Here is a 10,802-nt window from a genome sequence, read left to right on the forward strand (position 1 = left end):
TTATTTCTATAGAAAATTTTGTTAAATTTTATTTTTATAGACAATTTTGTCAAAATTTTATTTCTGTAGAAAATTTTTGTCAAATTTTATTTCTACAGAAAATTTTGTCAAAATTTTATTTCTATAGAAAAATTTGTCAAAATTTTATTTCTATAGACAATTTTTGCAAAATTGTATATCTATAGACAATTTTTGCAAAAATTTTATTTATATCTATAGAAAACTTTGTCAAAATTTTATTTCTATAGAAAATTTTGTCAAAATTTTATTTCTATAGAAAATTTTGTCAAAATTTTATTTCTATAGGAAATTTTGTCAAAATTTTATTTCTATAGAAAATTTTGTCAAAATTTTATTTCTATAGACAATTTTTGCAAAAATTTTATTTATATCTATAGAAAACTTTGTCAAAATTTTATTTCTATAGAAAATTTTGTCAAAATTTTATTTCTATAGAAAATTTTGTCAAAATTTTATTTCTATAGGAAATTTTGTCAAAATTTTATTTCTATAGAAAATTTTGTCAAAATTTTATTTCTATAGACATTTTTGCAAAATTGTATATCTATAGACAATTTTTGCAAAAATTTTATTTATTCCTATAGAAAACTTTGCCAAAATTTTATTTATACAGAAAATTTTTGCTAAATTTTATTTCTATAGAAATTTTTGTCAAAATTTTATTTCTATAGAAAATTTTGTCAACATTTTATTTCTATAAAAATTTTGTGAAAATTTTATTTCTATACAAAATTTTGTTTACATTTTATTTTCTATAGAAAATTTTTGCAAAATTTTATTTCTATTCAAAATTTTGTTTACATTTTATTTTCTATAGAAACTTTTGTCAAAATTTTATTTCTATAGAAAATTTTGTAAAAAATGTATGTCTATAGAAAATTTTGTCAAAATTTTATTTCTATAGAAAACTTTGTCAAAACTTTATTTCTATAGAAAATTTTTGTCAAATTTTATTTCTATAGAAAATTTTTCCCAAATTTTATTTCTATAGAAAATTTTGTCAAAATTCCCTTTTTGTTTTTATACATGAAATTCCCAGGGGATACAACAAAAACCAATTATCAGACTAGATTCAAATAATTCACTAAATCCACTCGAACCTCCCCATAAATTTTTTGATAGTCGACTTTACTTACCTTCACCAAAAAATGACTTTGTTTCTCTTTACACTTCCTAGGCATTTTCCTATAAATAAAGTCATGATCATTGAAAAGGCTTCAAAAATTACATTTTATTATTTGTTTTTTATTACAATATATATCATATGTAAATAACCATAAAATTGCATTGACATATACTACTTTTTATAAAATCTTATTATGTTGTTGTTAATTAAAGAAAAAATACCTAAACATGTTTGGAAATTATAAAATGTAGTATTAGTGTCAAATAAAAACATAGCTATTAACAAATATCAACAATAATGTAGTAATTATAATTGTGACTATATATTTATTTATAACATATAGGGTTTTCGATAAATTGTTTGCATTATACTCCTTAAGCATCATGTACATTTAATTAAATATATGGATATAAACATGTTTTAAAGAATATAGCTTGCATATATAAATCAAAGACTCGATGAAATTAACGACCAATGTAGTCCTCATGTTGGTGATGAAAAAAATTTTACAAATTTTAATAGAAAAATTTACATATTTTTGTTTATTAATTAAAGCATTTGGTTAATTATGTAAGCCAAGCTAAATCATTCATCTTTAGCTTAGATAAAGGGAATGATTTTTATCAACAAATTATTGATATTTTTTACGATTGGAATCCTCATAGGTTGGAGGTAGATCCTGAAAAGAAAAGAAAACATAGTATTAGACCTTGAATAAAACGACAAAAAAACCAGCAAACTTATTACTAAGGTTTCGACTGAGAAATTGTGTGCTATTGCAGCAATGGTCCAAACATAGAGGCTTAATTAAAAGATTGCAACCCAGTAACTAACAAAAAATTTATTTTGTTTATAAATTAAAATTATACAGACATCTTTCGATACATTTCAAAAGGAATGAAAAAGCTAGCATACCCCCCTTCATTCTATGGTAGAGGGTATTATTATAGATAACTTACCTCATAAGCTGGTGGCATGCCTCTACTTGGACCAGGTCTTTGATTTTCAGTTGTGTTGTATGCACTCGCCAATGCCTCTGCTTCTTTTGAATCTGTTTCATTAAGGGGGCGAGAATAAATGTGTAAGAATGAATGTGTGTTAAAAACATAAAACTTCAAACATGAGTTTTCACATAAATGTTCTCAAAAATTTATTTCTATAGAAATTTTTTGCAAAATTTTTCTTCTATAGAAAGTTGTTACAAAATTTTATTTCTATGGAAAGTTTTTACAAAATTTTATTTCTATAGACAATTTTTACAAAATTTTATTTCTATAGAAAATTGTCATACAATTTTATTCCTATAGAAAATTTGAATAAAATTTTATTTCTATAGAAAATTTTCATAAAGTTTTATTTCTATAGAAAATTTTTGCAAAATTTTATTGGTATAGAAAATTTCTGCACAATTTGATTTCTATAGAAAATTTTCATAAAATTTGATTTCTATACAAAATTTTCATAAAATTTTATTTCTATAGAAAATTTTCATAAAATTTTATTCTATAGAAAATGTTTGTAAAATTTTCTTTTTATAGAAAGTTTTTGTGAATTTTTATTTCAACGGAAAATTGTGTCAACATTTTATTTCTATAGAAATTTTTATAAAATTTTATTTCTATAAAAAATTTTCATATTTTATTTTTATAAACAATTTTTTCAAAATTTTATTTCTACAGAAAAAATTTGCAAAACTTTAAAAAATTTTATTTCTATAGAAAAAATTTGCAAAATTTTATTTCTAAAGAAAATTTTGTCAAAAATTTTATTTCTATAGAACATTTTGTAAAAAATTTTATTTTTAGAGACAATTTTTACAAAATTTTATTTCTATAGAAAATTTTCATAAAATTTTATTCCTATCGAAAATTTTCATACAATTTTATTTGTATAGAAAATTTTCATAAAATCATATTTCTGTAGAAAATTTTGTCAAAATTTTATTTCTATAGAAAATTTTGTCAAAATTTTATTTCTATAGAAAATTTTTTCAAAATTTTATTTCTATAGAAAATTTTCATAAAATTTTATTTCTATAGAAAATTTTCATAAAATTTTATTCCTATAGAAAATTTTCATAAAAGTTTATTTCTATAGAAATTTTCATAAAAGTTTATTTCTATAGAATTTTTTTGCAAAATTTTATTTCTATAGAAAATTTCTGCACAATTTGATTTCTATAGAAAATTTTCATAAAATTTGATTTCTATAGAAAATTTTCATAAAATTTTATTCCTATAGAAAATGTTTGCAAAATTTTCTTTTTATAGAAAGTTTTTGTAAATTTTTATTTCAACGGAAAATTGTGTCACCATTTTATTTCTATAGAAAATTTTATAAAATTTTATTTCTATAAAAAATTTTCATATTTTATTTTTATAAAAAATTTTTGCAAAATTTTATTTCTATAAAAAATGAAAATGTTTGCAAAATTTTCTTTTTATAGAAAGTTTTTGTAAATTTTTATTTCAACGGAAAATTGTGTCAACATTTTATTTCTATAGAAATTTTTATAAAATTTTATTTCCATAAAAAATTTTTGCAAAATTTTATCTCTATAGAAAATTTTTTCAAAAATTTTATTTTTTTAGAAAATTTTGTCAAAAATTTTATTTCTATAGAAAATTTTGTCAAAAATTTTATTTCTATAGAAAATTTTTGCAAAATTTCATTTCTAAATTTTATTTCTATAGAAAATTTTTGCTAAATTTTATTCCATAGAAAATGTTGCCAAATTTTCATTTCTATAGAAAATGTTTGCAAAATTTTATTTCTATAGAAAATTTTTGAAAAATTGTATTTCTATAGCAAATTTTTGCAAAATGTGGAAAAATACAACTTTTTGATTCTGATGACAATCCTTATTACGCGATAAATCATGGTCTGAAGCTTTATATACTTTTTGTTTTTGACAGAGAACTTGTTATTTATTTTCTTATAAACTGAGTGGTCAATATAAATCATTTTAATTTTAATTGTTTTTTGAGTTCTCATGTAAAAATTGCAAATGAAATTTGCATATTTCCTTTTTATTGACAATTTTAACCACTCTGTCTATTGTTTGGACAAATACAACAAAAGCTAACATTTAGGAATAATAATGTACTATGTTATGTTTATTTATTGGTGAATCGTTTTTTTGATGCAATCGAAATATGAATTTTACTATACACATTATCATCGAAGACAACACACATTCTTTTTTTTTTAACAAGAAAAATAACAAAATATTTTAACATGGAAGTAGAACAGGAACAAATACAAATCCTGGTGTATATTGAGGATATTGGTAATATTGATAGTAAACAGTGCTACCTGAAATTTGTGAAATATGAAATAACCAAAGAAATATGAAATAACCAAAAATATAAAATTCTCTAAAATCATCAAAATAAACTCGGCTTTTGTTTTATGTCCGATTTATTGAGAATAAAACAGAAGCAAAAACAAACAATTACCTTCAAGATAAAATGTATACGGGATTGAGATTTGATGTTTTTATTTTAAAATTTGTTGAATGTCTTAGCCTGTTGAGGGGAAAAAGAAGAAACAACAAAAAATCGCAATATGTAATAATGTCTCAAGTGTTTGTATAGTTTTTTTTTCACATTAGTAATGTCTGTTTTATCTATTGTGGAAATTATTTAGAGTGTTATAACAATTGAGGCAATTAAAATAATTAAAACTATTTATATTAATAAAAACATATACGACATTCGAATATGTATCATTGTTAAAAAGAATAATACCTCAATGGTAGAAGAAAAATAGAAAAACAAAAACCAGAATATTTTGTATTGCGATATGGTGTGCACAGTGTTTCCAGAAATGACGATGATATATTTCAGAATTTTCATTATATTTATTTATTTAAATGATTTAATTAATTAAAAAAATAGAAATGAAATTTTGACAAAATTTTCTAAAGAAATAAAATTTGGACAAAATTTTCAATAGAAATGAAATTTTGACAAAATTTTCTACAGGAATACAATTTTGACAAAATTTTCTATAGAAATGAAATTTTGACAAAATTTTCTATAGCATTAAGATTTTGACAAAATTTTCTATAAATAAAATTTTGTCAAAATTTTCTGTAAAAAAAAACAGTAAAATTTTCCAAAATTTTTATCATTGTTAAAAAGAATAATACCTCAATGGTAGAAGAAAAATAGAAAAACAAAAACCAGAATGTTTTGTATTGCGATATGGTGTGCACAGTGTTTCCAGAAATGACGATGATATATTTCAGAATTTTCATTATATTTATTTATTTAAATGATTTAATTAATTAAAAAAATAGAAATGAAATTTTGACAAAATTTTCTAAAGAAATAAAATTTGGACAAAATTTTCTATAGACATGAAATTTTGACAAAATTTTCTACAGGAATACAATTTTGACAAAATTTTCTATAGAAATAAAATTTTGACAAAATTTTCTATAGCATTAAGATTTTGACAAAATTTTCCATAAATAAAATTTTGACAAAATTTTCTGTAAAAAAAACAGTAAAATTTTCCAAAATTTTTATCATTGTTAAAAAGAATAATACCTCAATGGTAGAAGCAAAATAGAAAAACAAAAACCAGAATGTTTTGTATTGTGATATGGTGTGCACAGTGTTTCCAGAAATGAAGATGATATATTTCAGAATTTTCATTATATTTATTTATTTAAATGATTTAATTAATTAAAAAATAGAAATAAAATTTTGATAAAATTTTCTAAAGAAATAAAATTTTGACAAAATTTTCTAACGAAATAAAATTTGGACAAAATTTTCTATAGAAATGAAATTTTGACAAAATTTTCTACAGGAATACAATTTTGACAAAATTTTCTATAGAAATAAAATTTTGACAAAATTTTCTATAGCATTAAGATTTTCACAAAATTTTCTATAAATAACATTTGTCTGTAAAAACAGTAAAATTTTCCAAAATTTTTATTTCTAAATTTGTCAGTAAAATTTTTCCAAAATGTTCCTTTCTATGAAAAATTTTTACAAAGTTTGTTTTTTTTTTTATAAAAAATTTTGGCAAAATTTTATTTCTATTAAAAATTTTTGCAAAATTTTATTTCTATTAAAAATTTTTGCAAAATTTTATTTCTATATAAAAATTTTTCCAAATTTTATTTTTATAGAAAGATTTTTGCAACAGTTTATTTCTATAGAAAATTTTTGCAAAATTTTATTTGTATAGAAAATTTGTGCAAAATTTAAATTCTATAGAAAATTTTTGCAAAATTTTATACAAAATTTTGTAAAAATTTTATTTCTATAAAAAATTTTTGCAAAATTTTATTTTTATAGAAAATCAACCTGAAATTGGTTGCAACACATATCATCCACTCTGCAAAGTTATAGTTGGAGGTTTTCTTTAGATTTGAGTTTTTCGTGTTTTTTTTTTTAATGAAAAGCAGGATTTCCAGGCCCTTAACTAGAATTGATTGGATTGAAAAGCGTGAATGAATTTTCAAGCCCGATTTTGTTAGCAGACAAAATTAGGATTAATTTGAGTTATTATAATTTGCTATCCAAAATCATTTCGATATAGTAGATAATTTTAGAAATATAAACTGCATTAATATCGGATCGGTGTGTATGTGTATGTAGTAAAGTGTAGTGAATGTTTTCTGATATTTTATGAGAGATTAAGCACAAAAATATAACACAAAGAAAAACAAATTTGCATTACTTACGTTGAGATGATGGTGGATCATCGGGTGGCAAAGAGAAACCATTCCAAGAGGGTGGCTCTTCTCGTTGTTGAGACGAATTGTTTGAGACATTGCGTTGCTGTGGCTGCTGTTGTTGCTGCTGCTGGGGTTGCTGCGGTGGTTCCGCAGGCGACGGGCCAGAGAAACCACCCCATCCTTGATTATTCGGAGCCGTAGGATTATAAGGGGGTTGTGTTGGATTATAGGGTTGAGTTTGAGGTACCGGAGGTACATTTGGATACAAATTTTGTTGCTGCTGATCTCCATATCCAGATCCAGATTGTGGTGGAGGCCCATATGGTGGAGCTCCATATGGAGGAGCGCCATATGGTGGGGCTCCATATGGAGGAGCGCCATATGGCGGAGCTCCATAGGGTGGAGCATTATATCCGCCATTCCCTGGGGGACCATAACCGCCGGGAGCAGTAAATCCATAGCTAGGTGAACCAGCTGGTGGTCCTCCATATGGAGGACCATTATTATTAGCAGTAGGAGCACCGTAAGCTGGAGCTACACATATGTACATTATTGGGCAGATACAAACGGAATATTTGGGGGTAAACGGAGTAACAAATTTTGGAATGAAACAAACAAAACAATTTCAAAGCCAATTGAAAAACCAAAAGCCGAGTATTTTATAGAACTACTCAATTTTCTTCTTTCAAATACTTACGTCCTCCAATACCCGGATATGGGGGTGGATTATCACTCTGATAAACAGTATTAGGTGCTGGGCCACTAAAGGCATCGTGTTGTGGTAACCAACCATAATAACCTGGTGGTGGTTCATAGGCTGGTGGTGGAGCTTCATGCCAGTTACCCGATGGTGTATATGGTGGTGGATCATCAGCAAATCGTCCGCCGCGAGTGTAGTTTTCTTGAGCAGTTCTTGCGGCACGTAACAAGGCCATGCCATATTCGATGGCACCGCCGGATTTGAAGTATAGCTTAAATTTCACTTCACCAATATAGTTGCCATTGGGTTGGGCACGAACTTTTGCCTTGATATAATTGGCTCCGAAGACAGGTTGTTCCAAATCAACCTAAAATTTGGAATCAATAAAAATAAAGTTAAGTGAAAATAAACGGTCATTAATTAATTTTATTTCTATAGAAAATTTTGTCAAATTTTTATTGCTATAGAATTTTTTTTTTGCAAAATTTTATTTCTGTAGATTTTTTTTTTTTTGCAAAATTTTATTTCTATAGATTTTTTTTGCCAAGACTTTATTTCTATAGAAAATGTTGTAAAATTTTTATTTCTATAGAAAATTTGTTCAAAATGTTATGTCTGTAGAAAAATTTTTCAAAATTTTATTTCTATACACACAAAAAAATTTCACGAAAAATTTTCCAATTAAAATTTTAATTGAGTTTTAAAAAATATTCAATTAAAAATTTATTTGGTTCAACAAATTTTTTAATTGAAACAAAAATCAATCACAAAAATAATAGTATCAATTAATTTTTTAATTGGGTCAATTAACTTATTAATTGACCTTCAATTAATTTTTTAATTGATACTATCATTTCTGTGATTGAAGACATTTCAATTGAAAATTAATTGGATCAATTAATTTCGAGATTGAATCAGAAAAAAAATTGTTTGTGTGTAGAAAATTTTATTTCTATGTCAATTTTTTTTTGGCTAAAAGTGGCCCAATATGGTACAATTCCAGTACTATTTGGCCTACATCATTAAAATCATAACAGTCTTGTGCAGGCGAGCCCCAAAACTGCAAAGTGTTATTATGATACAAGGACCTCAACATAGCAAAGAGACTTCGTACTACTGAATATAATTCTAGGGTTTCTAAATTGCAGATTTCCTTAACAATCCTAACTTTTTTGGGAAATATATACCACAGTTAAATAAATTGGGATTCTGCTCTACATTTGCGCAACATGACCTAAATTTAGATTGCTATCCATTTCCTTTTATGACCTCATCGCTTAGATATTATGGATCTTGACCTAAGCAGAGCTTAATCAAGATTTAAAACTTACATCTAATCTATATTTATTACTTACATCACTCATAGCTATGAATGGAGCACTAAATGATTGCATCTCATCGCCAGATTTTTTACTATTATAAATTACACGATGTGATGTTAGATAGATGCGGCCGGCTTTGGTACCCTTAAAGACGGGATTGTCCTGGCCGGAAAATTCCATGGTTACATTATCGCTATGGAGTAATATGCTGCAGAATAGAAAAAATAAATCAATAAATACTCAAAAGCTAAGGAGTAAAGGAACAATCCCAATAAACACAGGATGAGCGTTTTTCAAATGCAACAACTTTTCAGTTTTAGTGTAAATATAATTTTCAACATAAATTCAACTTGACTTGAAATAGCTCATCTTCAATACATCTTCAAATTGTTTGCGAATTACTTCCAATTTGCCAAACTGTTGACGAAATCTTTGAAAAGGTGTTGAAGATAATATGAGAAAACTTTGACAAAACACTACCCTAAAATGCAACGAAAAAACCATGTGGTTTTCAATACTTATTTGTGCAACGAAGTTCGTGGTCAATTGCAAGAAATAAAAAAATGGAAAATTTAAGCAAATAACCAAATAGTTTATAAAAATAGGTAAGTGAAAATAAAAAATAAAAAAATGAAATAAAACTTTAAGGAAGTCACTAAATTTAAATCTCTTTCCAGAAAACTAAAATCTTTGGATGCTACATCCTTGCAAACAATAAGAAGCTGACCAATGAAAAATGAGTGGCTTATCGACAAGAAAAAGTTTCCAGAAACGTTACAAGTGCAACCAATTAAAATTGTTAAAAACAACAAATTGTTGAAATCAACAACTTCTGGATGAAAATGTGCATCACTTCGTCAGTTTAATTCATATGCTATTATCAGTTTAAAATGGATATTTTGTGAATTCCTTCTGCTGGAAATCAATTCTAACACGCGGTCCAGTACGTTCCTAATTTCAATTTGCCCGCATGTTAATAAATTTTAATGCTGTTTTATGACACCAAAAGGAAGGAAATCGAATTATCAATGCAAAAGTGTTTACTAATAATGTTGAAGATATTTAAAGTTTTGTTGTTTTTTTTTTTTTTTTTTGTTCTTATTTGTTGATATGTTTAATAAGATTATTATTTATCAAATGGTATTGTAGTGTATTATGTAGTGTAGTGTATTATTATATATTTTATTTTGAAGTGGGGATATCATTCATACAAATTTAGGTTGAAAAGTATTTGCAACGATGTTAATTTTGAATTTGACTCGCATCGAAAATTGTTTGACAAATTATTGAGTAGCGATGCATTTCAATTTGAGGATAACACTTGAGATATTATTGCTAATGTGTTGAATTTCACTGTTGAGGGTAATGTCTGTTTTTTGTTGAGAACGCGATTTTCTCAACATTTTCTCAATTTGAATATTACCCTAATCCTTTGAAAAAATTTTTGAAAAATTGTTGAAATTTTGCATTTTTCAAAGGTTTGGTGTTTATTGGGATTATTCAAAATAATGGAAACGAGCCTTTCTCAAAGGATCCATCTGGATTAGCCATATATTAATAAATGCCACCGTAAACCAAAAAGATTAGATATTGCAATCTTTTATATTTTATGGGAATTATGGTGTCACCAGATAAGACGTCATTGGGCCAATTAGAACATCATCATCGTCTATTTCGCATTTTGTGTTGTTCGTTGAAATGTCTCTGGACATACTTTGAATTTCACCATACTTTTCCTATTATTTATATTCCAAATTATTAATTTTATTACTTACTATTCTCCAGCATGTATAAGTACGCCATTGTTGGCGTGAGCCGTATTAACGGACATTTTTCTCAATTATTTTTAATTGCAATTAAAAAGTGTTTGTTTATTTGTGACCTCCTCCGTACAGCTAATAGGAAAAATATTTTCTGGAAATGTCAAAAATG

General features: G+C 25.1%; 1 protein-coding gene across 3 annotated transcripts; it reads right to left on the reverse strand.

The window, feature by feature from the left end:
* Positions 1 to 1,227: 1,227 nt before the first annotated feature.
* Positions 1,228 to 10,802, reverse strand: Wbp2 (WW domain binding protein 2). 3 transcript variants are annotated; one of them, XM_075304248.1, is made up of 6 exons: positions 10,646 to 10,802; positions 8,904 to 9,078; positions 7,546 to 7,915; positions 6,855 to 7,382; positions 2,107 to 2,198; positions 1,228 to 1,826 (listed from the first exon to the last, which is right to left on the reverse strand). In XM_075304248.1, exons 1-6 carry the CDS (start codon positions 10,699 to 10,701, stop codon positions 1,779 to 1,781), a joined length of 1,269 nt encoding a protein of 422 aa, XP_075160363.1. In that variant the 5' UTR covers positions 10,702 to 10,802; the 3' UTR covers positions 1,228 to 1,778. The 3 variants fall into 3 exon arrangements, 2 of the variants coding, with proteins under 2 accessions (XP_075160363.1, XP_075160364.1); XR_012721393.1 differs by lacking the exons at positions 1,228 to 1,826; positions 2,107 to 2,198 and adding exons at positions 4,235 to 4,462; positions 4,606 to 4,674; XM_075304249.1 differs by lacking the exons at positions 1,228 to 1,826; positions 2,107 to 2,198; positions 6,855 to 7,382 and adding an exon at positions 4,235 to 4,462.

Source organism: Haematobia irritans, chromosome 4, assembly GCF_050003625.1.
Source record: "Haematobia irritans isolate KBUSLIRL chromosome 4, ASM5000362v1, whole genome shotgun sequence".
NCBI lineage: Eukaryota > Metazoa > Arthropoda > Insecta > Diptera > Muscidae > Haematobia > Haematobia irritans.

Bases quoted from the DNA above. Each gene is read 5' to 3' on its own strand.
- Wbp2 (XM_075304248.1), bottom strand. From the start codon at position 10,701: ATGTCCGTTAATACGGCTCACGCCAACAATGGCGTACTTATACATGCT. The intron at 7,916-8,903 runs GTAAGTAATAAA...TCCAAATTTTAG, and splicing joins CATTCATAGCTATGAGTGAT to GTTGATTTGGAACAACCTGT. The intron at 2,199-6,854 runs GTAAGTAATGCA...TTAATGAAACAG, and splicing joins TGATCCACCATCATCTCAAC to ATTCAAAAGAAGCAGAGGCA.